This window comes from Dendrobium catenatum, unplaced genomic scaffold (genome assembly GCF_001605985.2).
Source record: "Dendrobium catenatum unplaced genomic scaffold, ASM160598v2 fragScaff_scaffold_450, whole genome shotgun sequence".
NCBI classification, from domain to species: Eukaryota; Viridiplantae; Streptophyta; class Magnoliopsida; order Asparagales; family Orchidaceae; genus Dendrobium; species Dendrobium catenatum.
This window is the reverse complement of record NW_021318912.1, coordinates 95,866-116,217: the sequence shown is the minus strand read 5'-3', so window position 1 is coordinate 116,217 and position 20,352 is coordinate 95,866. Positions and strand designations below refer to the sequence as shown.

The window sequence follows — 20,352 nt, the reverse complement described above, 5'->3', positions numbered from 1 at the left end:
TGCACTGCTTGATTTGCATCATACAGGTGCAGACCTAGTGATGTACAATAGCCAAACTCTAATTACTCTAAAACTAAATAATAAGTTTAAAGAAATATATTTTCAACGCAATTTTTCTTTTAATTTCATTGTTTACCTTATCACTAATCAACTTCCAATTTGGCATCTTCTTAATCTGTCGTTCATTGTTGTTCAGAGATCCATTTTTTTTGCTAATTTTGATTTATAAGTATATTTGCATAGCGATCTCACTGTTTTTTTTTTTTTAAATTTAAATTGCCTTTTCTTATCGATTTCTATCACCTGTTTGTTATTGTTACTACTTAAGATAGATTGATTTCTAATTTATTACTTGTTAATCAGCTAACACTTTTAAATATTACTTTTTTGTGAAAATATTGGATTATCTGTTCTTCTTTTTAATTTTTCTTGACGTTTTTTGAAGTCCTTTTTCACATTTAGGTGCATGGATTTGTGCAAGATAATAGAACGGGAAACAAGGTTGCAATGTTGTTGGGCAAGTGGGATGAAGCAATGTACTATGTACTTGGTGATTCTAGCACTAAACCGAAGGGCTATGATCCAATGTCAGAGGCTGTTCTTCTATGGGAGCGTGACAAGTCTACAACCCAAACCCGATACAACCTTACGCCCTTTGCCATATCATTGAATGAGTTAACACCTGGTATGGCGGACAAATTACCACCGACAGATTCACGTCTAAGGCCCGATCAAAGGCATTTAGAAAATGGAGAATATGAGCTTGCAAATGCTGAAAAGCTTAGACTTGAACAATTACAGAGACAGGTAAATTTCTTTTATAGTATAATGCTAATGTTATACCTTATGTTTTACATCTAGGGTCGTCCTTGAATGCTTAAGGCTTTGTTTGGGACGGCTTTCTTACTGGTTTTAAAAACAGCTTTTTAGTACAAAATTTTTAATTTTATATTTACAAGGTGCTTTCAGAAGCAGTAAGAAAGCCGTCCCAAACGAAGCCTAAGTCATAAAATTTGTTAATCTTTTGTGCTCAATTGGCTAAATGTATATTCAGTGGAAGTCTGGATTAGGAACTGAATTGTCTTTTCTACAACATCAATTATGCTTAAGACTGACTCATAACAATGTAGTTTGCTTGAGTTATTATATTACTGAACTATCAATTAAGTAGTTCATATCATTATTGCCGTTAGTTTAATCCCAATCTTTTGGCTAGGCTACTGTAATCAATTAATATCAGCTTCCCAAATCTAATTTAGAAAATGCTTGTTGTATTCGCCTCAGCATCATGAGCAATCCCATATTTAGTGTTCAACTTCCTTAATCATTCTGATTAAAATTTTATTTGACATTATTTAAATTCATGTGAATAGTTTCAAAATTCATTTGAGCTTCTGAAAATGATGAATTTGGCCTGTCTCTTTTCCAACTTTGTCCATATACATTGATCCCCACAAACTTATCTTATTACTGTGCTGCTCTCTGTTGTACGTGACCTAGTTCCAAAATCCTATCAATCTACTTTCTTTACTTGCATATTTACAGAGGTTTGTGGCGCAATCAAGTCACAAAGGCCCAAAATCATCATCATTAGAGATGAAGCACTCTTCATTTAAAAGAAGTCAATCATTAAAAAGTGGCTAGTAAATTTTAATAAAACTTTTATGGCTTAAAACTACGACATTCACAACAGATTCAAAACAAAAGGAAACATTAACTCCTAAAAATAGTAGTACTCATTCATAAAATACCGTATATAATAAATAACTTTGACAGAAAATGCAATTTATTGTTGGAGTAATAAAAACTAACAAAATCATTTTATATTTTTTAGAATGTTAAATTGATAATACCACAGTCTATTGCACATTTGGAAGAAAAGATAAATTTGAAGATGACTTTGATATAGCAACAAATAAATTACGTCTCAAACAATAGGTATGAGGCAGAAAAAGCAAACTAGATCCAAAAGAAGAAGATTGAAAATAAGAGGATGGAAAAGAAGAAGCTCAAAGTGGATGCAGTAGCTCTAAAAACGAAAAGGGAGAAGTAACTCCGAAAACATAAGGAGATAGGATAATATAGTTAAATTGTTTAGTTAGTTGCATTTACTGTCATTTAGATAACATATGTAAAAAAAAAAAGGTTGACAAGAAGTGAAACACGGAGATAATTGTAACGCATTACATAAGATTGAAAAGTGATGTAAGCAAAGGGGGGGGGGGGTTGGGGCTGTTGATGAGCTGTTGTTTTTTCCTTCTAAAATCAGCTCATTAATGTGTAATTATTGCTAAATTTAGGTTCATTCTTCCCCCCCTCCTTTCCCCTCTCTGCTGGCCTTTCAATTCCTCCGCTTGGCTCCCCTTCCTGTGGCTGCTTTTCCTCTCCTCGTGGCTGCCTGTTTTGGTTCCCTGTGGGCTCCCGTTCCTGTCTCCTGTGGCTGCCTGTTCTGGTTCCTTGTGTGGCCCTTTGGCTACTGCTCCTGGACCGCCTGCTAGCATTCTGTTTTCCCTGTTCTGATTGGTTCGGTCGGAGGTGATTTTTGAGCTGTTTGGCTGCCTCTTTTTAGCTATAAATATATGATGTTTTGTGGCTGTTTTAGGTAATATTATGGATAATTTTTGGAACAAAACCTGAAAGTTTTTTGTTGGAAAAGCTTGCGAGCTTGTTCCATTTCTCTTCTTCTTGGGAAAGCTTACGGGCTTGTTCCATTTCGCTTCTTCTTGGGAAAATTTGCGAGCTTGTCCTCTCTTCGATTTCATCTCGGGCTTCTTATCTCTTTCTTCTCTCCGCAAGTTCCATGCCACTTGTATCTTTCTTCTCAAGCAATGTAAAAGCATTTTTAGATGTTTCTATATTCTAAGTTTGTATGCGTCATTTTTCTATTATAAAAGTTAGGTTGTGTTTCATTTAATTGTGCTATTTTGTCTATTTTCTTATTATCAAAGAAACACCTAGCATATTATGTATTTTTGCGATTTTTTGATTGCATCAAAAAGGCTTCTGAGTTACCTGTTTTTTTAAGATGCCACTATGTTGCTTGTAAGGAGTGCATGGATGCATCATTGTCCACATTTGAATATCAATTCTTCTCGTCAAGCCGCTCGATTCGATTATAAGCATGTCACATTTGAATGTCATTTGGTCATCCATTAATGTTATGAAGCTTCCAAATAGGCTTCAAGCCCTCGATTTGGATCCATTTGGGTTTGGATTGGACGTCTTTTGGTGTTGTTGGGTTTGTCTCTTTGAGACGTTCAATTTGATTGTAAGCTTGCTGAAATCGGAGTTCCGATGGTCTTGATTTTAATTTTTGAAACTTCTTACATATATTTGCATCAAGATTCGTGCATGATCAAGATATTTTTTTGATGATATATCAATGGTGAAAGAATAAGGCTTGATTTTTTCAATTGATGAAACTTATCGTGTTCAACAATCACACCAATCTTTGCATTTTGATTGTGTTGCATAGAAATTGTTTGATTGTATGCCTTCTTTCCTTCCAAACATATAGGTCTATAAGTGTGCATGTAATTTTTAAGATAACTAGTGCATTTTCCTAGGGTTCTGGATACATTAATGGAATCCAATTCCCAGTCCAACCGAGCCCAATTTTGAGAAGACCTAACTTTCTTTTTTGATTGCATCTTCCATTGTTCTGGATAAGACTGAAATCGCTTGTGGTAATTTTCAAAAAAACTTATGATTAGCTTTCACAATCCCTCTTTGATTGGTCGTATTCTTGACAGGTAACCATAATAACAATAATCAAATAATTTGTAACAATATCTTTCATAGATCTCAGTATTAAAGTTCAAGTGGTAAGTTTTGAGACTATGGGTGTAATTTATCCAATTATAGCAGATATGCTATTATGCTAGTTTTATTGGATAAGATTGATTTGCAGGTTTTGCGCTCTTTCACAGGCAAGAAAGTTGCAGGAAAAGGGATGGCAACCCAGGTGGTTCAGGAAAGATACAGAAGATGATTGTTACAAGTATGTCGGAGGGTACTGGGAAGCAAGACAGGAAAGAAAATGGGATGGAATTCCTAATATATTTGGTCAGAACGATGCTATGCGCAGTGTAGAGTAAGGCCTTCTTTCATAGTTTCATAATGCATCTCCTTTTTTCTTGTTGTTGTCATAATGTTGCTTTGATTAGTATTTAGTATTAATTCTGCGATTTCTTGAACATGATTGGGGAAAGAGCAAGCTCTAGTTAATCTTCAGTTATTGGTTACAGGTATTGCTAGTATGATTGGATTCAGGCCATCATATTATTTTCAAATGAAAATGGATGTCTTCAAATTAACCAATCTGCTATCAACATGAAGATAGTTTTAGGCAAATAAATCATGATTTTCTCTATCTAATGGGGGCCTATTTATTTGACACCACCCATATCTTTATGAAACCTTTATGTTCAAACTTCGTTACGATTATCATTTTTGTAACTTCAGCCAGATAAGTGATGTAATCACTATAGTGCCAAAAGAATTCTATGGTTTGGGAGGAAGCTTGAGTGGCTGGTCTAGTAGTCCTGCAAAATGCAAATCAATAAGCTCTAAGTTTACAAGCCAAGTAAGTTTGAATGATCTAGTAGTGTTCATGCGGGATCTTCATGCAAGCAAAAATGTAACTTTAGACCTAATTGTTCTCATCTATAAAACTTGAAAACTTGGGCGGAGCTATTTGTAAAACTTAAAAAAATGTATCCTTCTTCAAAGTACATTGGCTTCTCTACAAATTTCCATACTGAGCAAGATACTAGTAATTGGTAAGCATAACTTTAAAATGTTAGTTACTAGTGCTTTGCTTTGGATCATTAATGCAGAGGACAATTTCTCTTAGAATAATGCCAGACAATGTTTTAAAACCAGATACTTGAATTATGATCATCTTAAATTCATGCATATCAACTTAGACATAGATATTTAATGGTGATGCAGGACAATCACTTCCTACAATGTGATTATGATATAAAATGAATTAAAGTGCATAGGTTCATTAAGACTTTCAATTTTCTTTCCTCCTTTATCTCCTCCTACCTCACCTTGGAAAAAAAATTTATAGGGTTGATGGCTGATGGTGTCCAACACTCATATGTCCATCCCTCTATGTCCCTGCTTCTCCTTCCTTCCATGTGCAACACCCTTTCTTTCCCATCCATGTCTACCAGTGTCCGTTTCTTCTTGAACTCCACCGTTTGTCTTCTCACTGTTGAATACTCCTGACATTATCCTAGGAACTATTTTCTTTGAACAAACATCTGAAGACCATATATTAGATTGACAAAGGACATTTCAATTAATATTTAGTGAGGGTTTTGCAACCTGAGGTGGCATGTAAAAATGCAGATTGCATTACATTTGAGGCACCTTTTAAGAGTTTGGCAATTTAGCAGGATTTTGATACTTAATATTAGAAATTATTTAAGATCTTCAAAACTTGTGGACCAAAGTTAAAGGCGACAAGTACTTAGAGGTAGGGGTGTAAATGAGTCGAGTCGAGCTCGAGTCAGGCCGAACTCGAGCTTGACTCGTGAGCTGAATCCTAAGCTCGAACTCGGCACGTTCCACTATAAACGAGCTTGAGCCGCTCGCAAGTCTCCGGCGGTCTAGTCTACCTTTCGCGATCCGCGAACTTCAATCTTCTGCCCGGTCCGCTGTGGGCTCCGAAAATTCGGCCCCGGCCTCCCCGCCACGTTTTTCTTTTTATTTGGCGAGGGAGTTTTAATGGAATTAAGTTCCGGGGTAAATTTTGGAAGGCAGATGAGTTTGTAGATAAGACACTACCCAGAGATTTCGCCCTCATTTTGTGAGGACTTTAAGATCTGAGTTCTGGTTTCCTATAGGCGCAAGCCCCTATAGTTAATTACCCCTCCCACTAACAAGAGAGAACTTTCAATTAAGGCTAGTCGTCAATCAAATACGTATAGAGAATACGTGTTATCTGGCATATAGTAGCAGCAATGGATTTAGGTATTGAAGAGTTGGATTTGGATTTGGAATTTGGGTTGGAAAACTTGGTATTTAAAATGGAAATTTCACCATCTTGTACTTAAAACGGATGGTGGGGGAATGGATGATGGGCCCGATCAAGATCCCATGGTTCCGTCGTCCCAGGCCATCGTGGTCCCTGGTCTACTTAGTCAGAGGAGGTAGTCGACCCAACCTGACAGAAGGATCCTTGTCGGCAGCCATGGTTGCTTCGTCCAAGGGTACCTTGTAAACCTGGGGTGAATGCTTGTCTAAGGGGACAAATCTGAATCCACCTTAGCTAACAGAGGGCTTAGTGCCCTATCAATCATATCCTATTGATTCATATCTCAATGATTTGATGTCAATAATGGACGTACTGGCGCTGGCCATAACCGGTATTTCGTGGTGCCATTTGGCGGCAAAACCACTCGGTTCAGAGGGCCCCGGGTCGACAGAGGATCGGGTTTTCTAGGCTTTGAGCCTTTGTGAGTGAATTCTGTTGATTATAGGCTTTGAAGGCCTATTATGAATGTATTAAAATAAATACACCGGTCCCCACAACCGTATATTTATTTGATGGTCCGAACCTTGTCGACTTCTATTGATCCGTATAGAAGGATCGGATTCGGACTTGAATTCACTTGTTGACCCACGCAGCATCCCTAGGCGTCACGTGTGTACCATTAACACGCTCGTCGGGGCCCGTGCGGGTTGAGATCGTATTTTCCCCTTTAGTGTATCTATGTGTATACAAACTACGTTGTAGGTGCATGGGGATTTTGAAATATGTTAGTTGTGCATGTAATTGCAATTTGAATGCACACAATATTTCATTTGAGAGATTATACACGCCTTCTGTCCGCTAGTACGAGTATTGCGGATCCGGTGGCGGGTTGTAGCAGCTCATGGATTGAATTGTTTGCTACTTTGTATAGGTAGACTGTTGTACACTACTCGTTGCATTCTACGGATGGATCGTAGTGTACCAACTAATCTCTTGCTTTGGATCGTAGGGGACAAACTTTTCAGTGGTGATGTGCCTACTTTAATTAAGGGTCGTACAACCCGTGACACATAAAAGTGCGTTATTTTGTCTCTTTTTGAAGATATCTGTTCACGGGATGTACGAGCCACATAACTTTAATTGCTGGTGCGCACATCACTTAAAGCGCCCGTGACTTGCAATACGACGAGCACATTTTTTTATTCTCTCTCAAAGGTGTTCAATCAAAAAATTACCGGTGGTGTGCGGGGATTCTTACATGCTTACAATGAGCACAAAAGTATTTTGTAGGAAAGGTAAATTTTCTTTTTTACTTTTACTTTTACCCCCCCTTTTTAAGATAATTACTAACCGTATCGGGGTGTATTTACGTTTGTATTTACTTTCGTATTTACGCTCGTATTTCACCCGATAGTGAATACCCTAGGAATCCAATGCCAGAGCCTCGAAATGGCATCTTAGGATCCTAAGTAGATGGGGCCCGCAGGTGTACCTTCTTCGTCCTTTAGCAAAGGATCCTTGGCTGGTGGGGCCCACATGTGTACCTTCCTTGGCTCGTGAATAATTCAAACTCAATGTTATAAATAGGAGGGGATTTTAACTCATTTCTTCCCATCCCATTTCTATAAGAAGATTTTGGTGAGAGACTTAGGGGTGTATGAATCAGGTGCTAGGAGGAAGAGGCTTGATTCCTACCTATTGGCGAACAACTAATTCTCTTGAAGACTCATTGTATGTTGCATTTTACATTGATTTATATTTCTTTTGTATTTGTTTTTCAGTGTCGGGAGCCTAGGGTGTCGTATATTTTATTTTTGATTAACTTAAAACATTTAAGTGGATTTTAAATCTTTTTTTAAATTTTATAAGTTATAGATTTTTGCTGAAAATTTTGGCAGCACTCCGGCGTCGTCCCCGCGTAGGGGGCTGCCTCGGAGTGTGTAAGGCCTTCCCGCCTGCCAAGAAAGGAAGTCACGATAGGTGTCGGGTGACACCGCGGCCGCAGTTCCAATCCCCGCTCGCTAAAAAAAGCGGTCATGGAGTCTTTGAGCCTAAAAGCAGTGACGGGTACTTAATTAGATAATTTTTTTTACAAATAACAAATTTTCCCGCCTGCTAAGAAAAGCAGTCACTGGTACTTATATTTTCATGCATACGAATTTCCCCGCTCGCTCAGTGCGTCACGGGTACTTAAGTTTTCCTCGCCGCTAAGAAAAGCGGTCACGAGTACTTATTTCATGCATAGAAATGCAAATACTAGTTTTTACCTTGGGTGCAGTAATCGAGGCGGCGACGGCGGATGACGGCAACATAGGAACCTGCGATGCACAATTTCAAATTTTTTTTTATTATTTGTGTTATAAAATTAAGCATTTATGCTTTTCTTTTATTTAAAATAAAGTGTAGAGAGAGAAAGAAAGGAAGAGAACTCTCTTTCAAGAGAGAGAAAGAGAGGGAAAGAGAGGATTTTTGGTGGAAGAGGTTTAAGGTGTGTAGGAATTCGGGGGAGTGAGGTTAGAGAGAAAATCTCTCTTTCTCTAATTTTTGGAGAGAGAAAGAGAGAAGGAAACTCTCTTTCTAGAGAGAGAAAGAGAGGGAAAGATGGGATTTGAAGGGAATTTGCGTAGAGAGGGTTTAAGAGGTGTAAGGAAGTGAGAGGAGAGATTTAGAGAGAGAAAATCCTTCTCTTCTCAATTTTGGAGAGAGAAAGAGAGAGTGTGTAATTTTTTTCCCTCTAGGGAAGGAATTTTGAGGCATGGTGGAGAGGAAAGATACTTGGGGTGGAGATGGAGCCATTCATGAAGAGATTTCACTCTCATTCTAGAGAGAGAAAATTTTCTCTCTCTAGGTTAGAGAGAGAAAGAGAGGAATGGTGAAATTTTTTTATTGGTTGGGTGTAGGATGTGTGTAAAAATATTTTTTGTGAAGGGTAGTGAGTGGTTTGATGAGTGGATGTGGAGATAAAAAAGAAATTAGAATTAGGGTTTTTTAGGTTTGTTGAGATTGGGGTGGAGGAAGAAGATGAAGATGAAGGAGAGGAAGGAGAAGAGAGGGGAAGAGAGAAATGGAAGAAAATGAAAGGAAATGTGGAGGGAAGATGAAGTAGAAAAAAAAATGGAGAAGGGGAAGAAGAAGGAAGGAAGAAAAAGAAGAGGGAGAATGGAGAATGGAGAATGGAGGAAGAAGAAGAAGAAGAAGAAGAAAAGAGGAAAAAATTTACCTTGGAGAAGCTTGGAGGGAGGAGGCCGGCGGTTGGGGAGCTTGGAATCGCAAGAGGAAGAGAGGGGGGCGGCTTGGAGCGTGAAAATGATTGTGAAAATGAGGAGGGATCGATTTGGGGGATATGAGAGTGTGAGGGTTTAAGTGGGGTATTTTAGGGATTTTTTTATTTAGAATTTTTTTTTAAAAGCTCTCTTTCTCTCTCTTTTTCTAATTTTTTAATTATATTGCACAAAAATAAAAATAAATTTTTAATATTGCATCGAGTTGGTCGTTGCATCGCCGCTTGCACAAGTCGTCGTCTCGATTCGCACGTCCAAAATTTAATTTTTCGCCGACCGTCGACCTCCACCAATATGGGTGTCGATCTTAGCTGTTTTCGTTGCTCCGGACGCATCGGCGCTGTCCGTTTCGTGAATGGAGGTCGTTTCAGCGATTTTGGGTTTTGGGTCGACACACGTCGGGTGAATTATACACGATTTCGTGCTATTTTGCTTTCAAAATTCACCTTGCGCGGTCGATTTGATCCCGACATTAGTATTGGGGTCAACATCCGCCTTCTGCCAACTCACGAGCCTTTGCTTCGGATGTCGGACATTCCCACTCATCAACAGGCCAGCTTTTCCTGCATGAAGATTACTGCAATATCCCTAATCAAACTACTCGACGTGTCAGTAAAATCTACTCCGATGGGAAAGAAAAGATCCATCTCTGTGCCTTCCATGGAAGAGACCTACAGTTTTAAATTGAAAAAAAAGAAAGTTTCTCGAGGCATGCACAACCTCCAACATGCTTACACACGAAAATTTAAAATGCAACGTAGGAAATAGATGAGATGTTTATCATTTATTATTATTTTTTTAATATTCAAATTTATTAAGTAAAATAAAAAATATTAATAGTGATTCGAGCCAGCTCAGCTCACGAGCCGAGCCTCATCAAGCTCGAACTCGAGCTTGTTTATCAAACCTGTTTACTAAACTCGTTTATCAAGCTTGTTTACTAAAAGAGTTCGAGTTTGAGCTCGAGCTCGACTCGTGAGCTCGATAGCTCAGCTCGTTAGCCCATAAACGAGTCGAGCTCGAGTCGGCTCTCTACTCACTTACACCCCTACTTACGGACATATTTAGACATTTTTTTCAAAAATTATTTTACTTTACACTAAATAACTATTAGTGTAAATTAATAGAATTAGAGATATAAATTTGGATCATGGGTTTCCTTACAGATAAATTAGTGGAATTAATAGATATTATTATTCTTAGGAAGATAAATATTCTATGCATTCAGAAAATTAAATGTGATGGAGAGAAGGCTAAAGAGATTTATAGTTTAAGATTTAAACTATGGTATTCTAGTAAAAGTCTTACTAAAAATGGTGTAGATGTGATTATAGATTAGAGTTTAAAGGATGATGTTGTTAAAATTAATGGAATTAAAGATATAATTATTGCTTTCAAAATTATTTTTGATGTTAAGATTATTAAAATTATAATTGTTTATGCTCCTCAACTAGGTTTATATATGTGTTCAAAATTTAAATTTTGAATTAACTTAAAAAAATTAATACAAAAGATACCTCATGAAGAAAAAATTTATGGAAGAGAAATATATGATGTTGGTAGAGAGGTAGATGATTTAAAAAGAATTCATGGTGGCTATACATTTGGAGCGACTAATGAAGGTGGTAAGACCATATTAGATTTTTTTTAGCTTATGATTTTGTAATTGCTAATAACTTGTTTAAGAAAAGAGATGAGTATCTCATCACTTATAAAAATGAACATAGTAAAACTCAGATTGATTATTTTTTTATAAGAAAAATATATGGTTTAGATTGCAATGATTGTAAAGTTATGTAGAGTGAAAGTTTATGCATTCAAAATCGCTTATTAGTTTTGGACTTTAAGATGAAAATGTAGAAAAAAAAAGTAAAACATTATTTAGGATTAGATTAGAGTTTTTAAAGAATATAAAAAAATATTTTTGAGAGTAAGGTTTTAGATCTTAAGATTTTGTCTATGCATAAGGAAGTTAATATTATTTGAGAAAAAAATAACTAGTTACATTAATAATGTTGCAAAAGATGTGCTTGGAGTATGAAAGGGAAAAACTCCTATATTAAAAATAGTTGGTGGTAGAATCACAATGTATATGAAATGATAAAAAATAAGAAAATTTATTATAAAAAATTGATTTAGATGTAGAAATTCTGATAATTGAAAAAGACATAAAAAACCCTTAAGGAGTCTAAGAAAACAATATGCGATGCAAAGATTTTAGTTTTTTAATGATTTATATAATAGATTAGATACTGAGGAGGATGAAAGATATATGTATAAGTTAGCCAAACAAAGAGATAAGAGTAGTAAGAATTTAGTTCAAGTGAAGTGTACTAATGATGAAGATCAAAAAGTGCTTTTATTAAAAGAGGATATTCAACAAAGTGGTGGATGAGATGTTTTTCTAAGCTTTTCAATGAAAGATTATGAGAAGCGATTTATTTTAGTGACCTTAGCTTTATAAATTAAAATAAAGATTTTTATTTATATTGGTGTATTAGTAAAATTAAAGTTAAAAAAAATGAAGTGTGGAAAGCTGTTGGACCTGATGATATTCTAATAGAGTGGAAATGCTTAGGAGATGAAGAAATTTCTTGGCTTACTGAACTTTTTAATATTATTTTTAAGACTAAAAAGATGTCAGATAAGTGGAGAATGAGTGTGTTGATTCATATTTTTAAGAATAAAAGTGATGCACTGTGCGAATTATATAGGAATTAAGTTAATGTCTCATACTTTAAAACTATAGGAGAGAGTGATGTGAAACCAGGAATTGTTTTCTTAGAGATTAATAAAGTTTGTTGGAGCAATGATAAAAATAATTTTAAAGCTTCTCAAAATTGAAAACTCAAGAAAGATCTTCGAAGTAAACAATGCTTAGGCAATCCATCACAACTAAATTTGCAAGTTCTTTAAAATAACAACTTAAACAAAAGTAATGAAATGATTAGTCAACTAGAATCCGCGGTTAACAAAACGATCGTCTCTCCTTGAGGCTCAAAGTCACTCTTCTACATCTAGGGTTGTCGGAGGAAGAAGAACCATACAAGAAACGAAATCAATCCAAGGTAGACGGCGTCGACGATCCCTAGTGATGGCGAGGGAGGCGGTGGCGGTGGAGGTGGGGAAGCGGGTGGATGTTCGTTGATGGTTCAATCCTCTTCTACATCTAGGGTTGTCGGAGGAAGAAGAACCATACAAGAAACGAAATCAATCCAAGGTAGACGGCGTCGACGATCCCTAGTGATGGCGAGGGAGGCGGTGGCGGTGGAGGTGGGGAAGCGGGTGGATGTCCGTTGATGGTCCAATCGTAGTCTTGAAATTGCTCGTCTATGACGTCCACAAGAGTTGGAAGGATGCGGTTCAAATAATCTTCAACAGTGTCGTCGAATCCAAACCCGACATCGAAGAACGGTGAACGGGTGATGTGGATTTCTCCGTAGACGTCGAATACCAATCCACTATCAATCTCGGGATCCGCCATGCATACTTGCCGGAAGAGAAAGAAACGCCAAAAGGGGAAGAGGGAGAGAGGAGGTGGCAGGTTGGAAGAGGGTTGGATTGGCTTGGGTACTTGAGGGGGTTGGCTATAGAGAGGCTCCAAGAATAAAATTGAAAAATCTGAAATTATTTCAGTTTTATTTGGGTGGGAGGGAATAAATTTGAAGATTTCAAATTAATTCCATTAGAGGTTGAGGGGGGCGGCAATAGGGAGAAGTTTGGGGCTGATTTAGTGGAGCTATTAATGTAATTTGGAGAGAGAGAGGGGTCCATTAAGGGTCCGGCCACATGACTAGGAGAGAGGGGCTTGAGTTTTAATTCAATGGGGCCCACAAACTTAATCACAGATTTTAATAAAAATATGAAATAAAATTTCAGATTTCTTAAGTGGGGAAAGCTTCCTAATATGATGACAATCAATTGGATCAATTTGAACTTGAAATTCAATTAAATTGGGGGGGGCAAGGCGTGGGGTTGGTCGGCTGGCGGGAGGTGGCTGCCAGGTGGCCGGCGGCCTGGGCGGTTTAGGGAGAGGCGGCGGCAAGGGGCAAGGGGAAGGGAGAAGGAGAATTTTCAAGGGATTCAAGTGGCCACAAATTCACTCACCTCAATTATCTTTAATCCGAATTTCCACAAAGATAGCTTGGATGAAAATCTAGAACTCACAAAGAAATCTATCTTTTCCGAGGAACTCACTAAGAGATCTAGGAGGCATGAACTCACAAAGAGAACATATGAGCAAATTTTTCATTCATAAAAAACTAAACTCCAAATATAATGACTAAGCCTTTATATAGGCCATTCGAAAAAATAAAAACCATAAAGACGACATTGCCCTTGGGCTTACCATATGCAATAACTTCCTCATAGGGGTACAAGTGGAAAACATAAAATGTAAATGACATGAATAAAAATAAAACATCAGAAATAGAGACTATGAATCGTGGCCATCGCTCAACGACCCCTCCGATGGTAGGTGTGTCGAAATCTCCTATGGATGCCCTCATCAGAGAGTTATAGAGCATAAGTTGCGGCGTGATACTATTGTTTCTCAAAATCAATTTGGATTCATGCTTGGTAGGTCTACTATAGAAGCTATATATTTATTGAGAGGTTTGATGGAGAAGTATAGAGAAAATAAGGAGGATCTATATATGATATTTATTGATTTAGTGAAAGCATATGATAAAGTTCCAATAGAAGTGCTATGGAGAGTTCTCGAAAAGGAAGGGCTTACTAATGCTTATATTCAAGTCATTACGGATATGTATGCAGGAGCTGTTACTTGTTCAAACAAAAGGTTGTTTGACAGAGTATTTTCCTATTTCGGTTGGATTACATCAATGATCAGCCTTAAGCCCATATCTTTTTGCTTTAGTTATGGATTTTCTCACTAGACATTTGCAAGAGGGGTTGTACTATGGTGTATGCTTTTTGCTGATGATATTCTTCTTATTGATAAGATTAGGGAGGAAGTTGAAGGTAAACTTGAATTATGGAGATCAACCTTAGAGTCTAAAGGCTTTCATTTGAATAGATTTAAAACTAAATATATGGAGTGTAATTTCAGTGATAATAGATCTAGTGAGGGGATTGTGGCTTTGAGTGATCAAGTCATTAATAAGAGTATAGGTTTTAGATATCTTGGATCTATTATTCAGAGTGATGATGAAATAAATGAGGATATTATTAGTAGAATTCAATTTGGATGGTTGAAGCGGAGGAATGCATCAGACTTGTTGTATGATAGAAAAGTCCCCCTCAAACTTAAGAGAAAATTCTATAAGATGGTGGTGAGACCTGCGATGCTTTATGGTGCAAAATGTTGGCCATTAAAAGAGAAACATAATGTTAAGTGTTGCTGAGATGAGGATGCTCAAGTGGATGATTGACTTTACTATTAGAGACATGATACAAAATTAGCATAACGTGAAAGGTTGTAACTCCAATGGAAGATAAGATTAGGAGAGTCGCCTTAGATGGTTTGGTCATATAAAACGGCGGCCTTTCAATGGCTTGGTTAGGAAAGTAGATGTATTAGATTTGACTTATGTTAAAAAAATGTAGAGGTCGACCTAAAAAGTCTTTGTTAGAAAAGATTAGAAATGACATTTCTTTATTAGATTTAATGAGAATTTAACCTTTTAGATGACAATGGAGAAAAAATAATTCATTTAGCCGATCCCACATAGTGGGATAAAAGCTTGATGTTGTTGTTTTTATACTTTACAGTGAATAGCATATTTAGATGGCCTTGAATTATACATCACATTTGGCACAGTAAAAAATTTTTTGCGCTTATTTGCATTATGCCCTGATCTGTTGTGCTATATTTTCTTAGAATCTACCGATTCACCTTGGATAATACGGTAGCCTTTTGTTGATACTATTCTTCGTTTATCTTTACATATTACGGAGATTTAACCCTCTTCATTTTGGGAAAAGTTGTTTGGTTATTTAGGAAGTAAATAGTTTAAGTGGGACTGGATACCTTTGGTTGATTCAGAATTTGCTCAAGTTGGATCAGCTAAAAATGGCTTTGGTTTCTTTCAAACCACCTTGAAACTTCAATATCTGCCCAAAAGCCATCGCCTCTTTTGTTTATATTGGTTGAAATTTCATTAGGCTTCTGTTAAAGTTTCCAAGATGGAGCTCTTTTTTTGCCCCTTGTTATTCTAACTACATGAATATGTGTGAAACACTTTATGCTGGTGGGTCTATTCGTCTCTGCCATCATAGAGGCATGGTAAGTCCCGCACATCTGTTTAGACTTACATAGATGTGAAAGTGGATGCATGGAAACTCTTTGGAATTTTGGTGCTTCTTAGTACAATCATATATAAAGGTGGAAAAGATTTTACCGGCATTGCTAATAATGAGATTCACAAATATATGAGTGGAGTGTTGGTGAGATATGATTGTTCCTTTAGTTGACGATAGACAGGGGCGGATCCAGCTTCTTTTTAAGGATTAGCACATTTTTTTATTTTTTTTATGGGGAATGGGCAAAGACGCTTAGGATTGATAAAATTAGGCAAAAAAATTTTTAGGGGGGGGGGGGGGGGGGGGGGGGGGCGGGGGGTTGGAGGGGGTCAAAATATTATAAAATATCCCCTCTAAATCTTTAATATATTTTTTTAGAGTGGGCATTTGCCCACCCTAAGTACATGGGGGATTCGCCTGTGACAATGGGGGCATATTATTATGACATTTATAAATGATACTAGAATAATAATTTAGTTTGACAAAGTTACACACTAGTTGGAGCAGAAGATGCAGCTTGACTTTGTAATTTGGAGTGGCAGGATACTCTACACCTAGGTTGACCTCAAATGGCAGAGGGAGAGATTTGGTTATTCTTGCCTAGATGTAAAGAATTCATAATACCTCTATGCCACCAAATTCATTAAAGATATAAAATGAGATTCATATAGTATTCTCGATGTTTCTCCATGACCATGAATGAAATCTGAAAACTTTGAAGGTATTTTGGTAGCTTTGGATCCCTAACTTTTCAGCTATATCTAATAACTATTTTGCACAGTTTCCATATTAGGATTGTAGCCCTCCAATATTACTCTATCATGTTGGCAATTGCTAAGCTAACTTGGTCTCATGCTGATGAAATACTTTGCAATTGGTTGAAAATGTGAGCATATATGTGAAAAGGTTGGAGTAGCACCAGTGGAAGATTATATTAGAGAGAGTCGCCTTAGATTGTTTGATCATATAAAACGGCGGCCTTCCGATGACCCGGTTAGGACAGTAGATGTATTAGATTTGATTTGTGTTAAGAAAGGTAGAGGTAAACCTAAAAAGAATTGGTTATAAAATATTAGAAATGATTTTTCGTTATTAGATTTAAATTAGAATTTGACTTTTAATAGGACAATTGAGAAAAATGATTCATGTAGCTCACCCCACCTAGTGGGACAAAGGTTTGATGTTGTTGTTATTGTTGTATATAAATTTGAGATTAGAGCACCCATTACAAAAAGTTAATTCAATGGTTTTGAAATTCATCATGATCAAATTTTAATTAAAAAAATTATCATGATATTTTATTGCAAAACGTATCACGATGGGCTTCAAAGCCGTTCGATTTGCTTTAATATTAGTGTTATATGTATTCTCAGCATAAATTAGACGACTTTAAAGTCTATCTTGATGTGTTTTGCAGCAGAATATCCCAACACAATCTTTAACGAAAATTTTTTAACGGCGATTGATTTTGTTGCAGATCGCCGGCAGGAGCCGAGGGCGGCTTATAATGTGGGCATGAAAGAAGCAATGCCTGTGTGCTATTGAGAAGATTATGTGGCCATGCCAGAAGGTGTAGAGACCTGAGCTGCTGTGCATGTTATAGGCAGGCTCTGGACCCCATGACTTGACTGTAAGTTCTTTATGAGGTCTTGATAGGCATTCTATAAGAGAAGAAATTATTGTTCTGCTCTATTATAATATAACTTATTATATCATTACTGTATTTCTTTTATGTTTGGCAGTATGTTGAATTAGGTTAGTAAGACTCTAATGTACATATTTATCTGGTGTTTTTGTTCCTTGGTGATGTTTGATAAGGGGGAAAAATTGGTTTTTGTGGGTTGTGGTGGATTTTAAATTCATTGGATTTGCTTTGAGATTAGTGCAATATAAGTTTTTGTTGATTGTGACTATATCTTATTCATTTTAAAGTGAATTTAATGATTTTAAGATTATTCTGACAAAATTTGTAATATAAGTTTTTTGCTTGTTGAAAAAGGAATGAAGAGTAAAATAAAATGGTATAAAAGGAATGTAATGTATTCAAAACATTTGTAGTTATTTGGATGAGTGTAAAAGAAATGTAGAAGATATTATTATGTTTTGTTTGAAGTAATGTGAATGTAGTGTAATGTTTGATGATGGCGAATGTAGTGTAATGTTTGATGATGGCGAATGGTAGTTGGGCTGGTGGCTAGTCGGCAGAGGCAGTGATGAGCAATGGTAGCGATGGGCAGTTTATGCGGTCAGTGGTTTGACTTGTTCGGCGATGATGGTGGTGGCTAGTGGCTATATCAGTGATTGCGCGTGGCGGTGGCAACTAGGGTAATTGTGATGTCTTAGGTGTTCGATTAAAATATGATGAGTTTGAAATACATTAAAAATAAACTATGAAGTGAATTAGAATTCATCAAATTTTTATTTTGCATTCTTTTTTATATCATATCAAATGTCAATATTCTTAAAAATATATATTTGAAGTGGACATTAGATTTATCTGGCCATAATAAGAACTGACCAAGCTAGTTGACTTGGATCAGATGCTCTAAGCTATGCAATATCCAAATGAGAAAAGAAAGATTATGCAACTTTTTTTAGTTGAGATTAAGGCTTCGTTTGGGATGGTTTTCTTACTGCTTCTAAAATTAATGTTTTAATGCAAAAATTTTAATTTTTATATTAGAAAGATGTTTTAAAAAGTAGTAAGAAGGTTGTCATGGTCGGCTTTCTAAATAGATTTTTAGTATAAAAATTTAAATTTTTGTATTAGAAAGTTGCTTTAACAAGCTTCTAAAAGTAGCATTTTAATTAAAAAAATTTAATTTTTGCATTAGAAATATGTTTTAAAAAGCAGTAAGAAATTTGTCTTCTTAAAACAGCTATTTAGTATGAAAATTTAAATTTTTGTACTAGAAAATTGTTTTAAGAAGAAGTAAGATAAAGCTTAAATGAGGAAAAATAGTAAAGTCCTTAAGCTATTTTTCATGCAATAATCAACTCTACAAAATTTCAACTTTAAGGCAATCCTTGTAGTTGATTTTTAACATACTTGAAGCCAGCAGGTTAAACTAACTCATAAAAGACAACAGATAAATATTTGCTATCATCAAAATAGGCAAAGGGATTTAGTTGCAATTGTAAAGTCATTGAGTTGCATCCCTATCCTACATATGATAAGATAACATGCAAATGTCAAATAAAGTGGCAGTATGACAACTATCTCTATTGTCGTAATCAATGAGCTTTTTTCTGTGGCAAATTAAAGCTTCATTTGGGACAATTTTCATATTGCTTTTTAAAATAATTTTTTAGTACAAAAATTAAAAATTTCTATTAAAAAATTATTTTAAGAAGCATGAAGCAGTAAAAAAGCTGCCTCAAACGAAGCCTAGCTCTTAATAATTTTATATCTTGGTGAGACTTATCATTTGATGAATGCCATATCTATAGTAATAGTAGGTGAAATGTTCCATATATGATGATGGCACTACCTATTTATACATATGGACTAAGTGATGATTTTCTCTTATGGATGGCCATAATGCTACCATAATAATGACATTAGACATGTTATACATGACAATAATTATTATACTACTTACCACCATTTAAAGATCAAATAGTTTTCTTCTCTTATTTATGTCCACCATACTATTGCAATAGCACAATGAGATCCATCACTGATGACAATAATGATCAATCATTGCCACCTAAAGACCAAACATCATTGCTCCCATCTAAAACCATTCAATATCGCAACACTTGTCAGGACTAAGATTTCATTTGGGACAACTTTCTTAAAACTTTACAAAACAATTTTTAGGTTCAAAAATTTTTAGTTTAAGAAATTTTTGTATTAAAAGCTACTTAAAAAAAACATTAAGAAAGTCATTCTAAATGAAGCCTAAGTGCACTATGCATGTAGATAGCAATGGCATCAACAACTATCATATGGGGATTAAACGAAGCTCGTCTCTCATTCATGGGAGAAATTATTACGTGCGGAGGCCGGACACTGAGAGCCATTTGGTTCGTCTCTATAAATAGTAAAAACATAGTGAACTGCGCTTTTACTGTTCATCACTGAGCTTTTATTGTTCACAGAGATAAAATCGAACGGTATTATTTGTCCTTTCTCCGTACGTAATAATCTCTCCATCCATAGACATGGACCATGGCCATTCAACCATGTGGTGGACTCCCCTCATTTATTAGCCTTTCATAATATCACTTGTCATCTAAAAACATGATGATGCTTAAGATTATAGTAAGCAATACACCATAGTCGATACTAATACCAAAGTTTTTAGCATACCCATATATGCAATAAAGGATTTCATATTGAACTAGAGTTATATTTATGTCTTAGGGAAGATGAATAACAACCAATCGAATTATTGCATATTTTTGAAAAATATTAATACTTTCCTTCATAGAACAAATTTGGTAGAAACTAAGGGTTGAGTAAAAAAGAGCTGCAATGTAAAATGAATACTTTGGAGTTGTTTAGAAGAATATTTTTTTAAATTTGAAGTAATGGATGTAGTGAAAAGTTAAAAAATGATGACGTCCCGTGGGGAGGTACCAATGGTGTATTAGACATAAAAGACTGTTTCATTTTCTGTTTATTATTTATATGTAATGAGGTGGCATTATATGATTGGTTGTAATATTTAGGTTCCATACTCCATTCTATATATATAGCTTGTTTAGGCTGTAACAGGACACAAGACATACCAATATTTGCTTTCCTCTTCTTCCTCACATCTCTCTCTCTCTCTCTCTCTCTCTCTCTCTCTCTCTCTCTTATCCTCCTTG

The 20,352-nt window shown here is 36.0% G+C and overlaps 1 protein-coding gene across 2 annotated transcripts in view; it reads left to right on the top strand.

Moving 5' to 3' along the window:
• The window catches only part of LOC110093542 (oxysterol-binding protein-related protein 1D), a 43,121-nt gene extending 25,674 nt beyond the window's left edge, over positions 1-17,447 (top strand). The window contains exons 7-9 of one of the 2 annotated variants that reach the window (XR_002302730.2): positions 463-807; positions 3,911-4,093; positions 17,012-17,447. Coding sequence is in view for 1 of the 2 variants with exons in the window: in XM_020818458.2 (XP_020674117.1) it covers positions 463-807; positions 3,930-4,093; positions 17,012-17,042 (540 nt within the window). In the remaining variant the exon portion in view is untranslated. The remainder of the gene's footprint in view (positions 1-462; positions 808-3,910; positions 4,094-17,011) is intronic. The other variant, XM_020818458.2, reaches the window with a different exon arrangement.
• Positions 17,448-20,352: the final 2,905 nt, after the last annotated feature.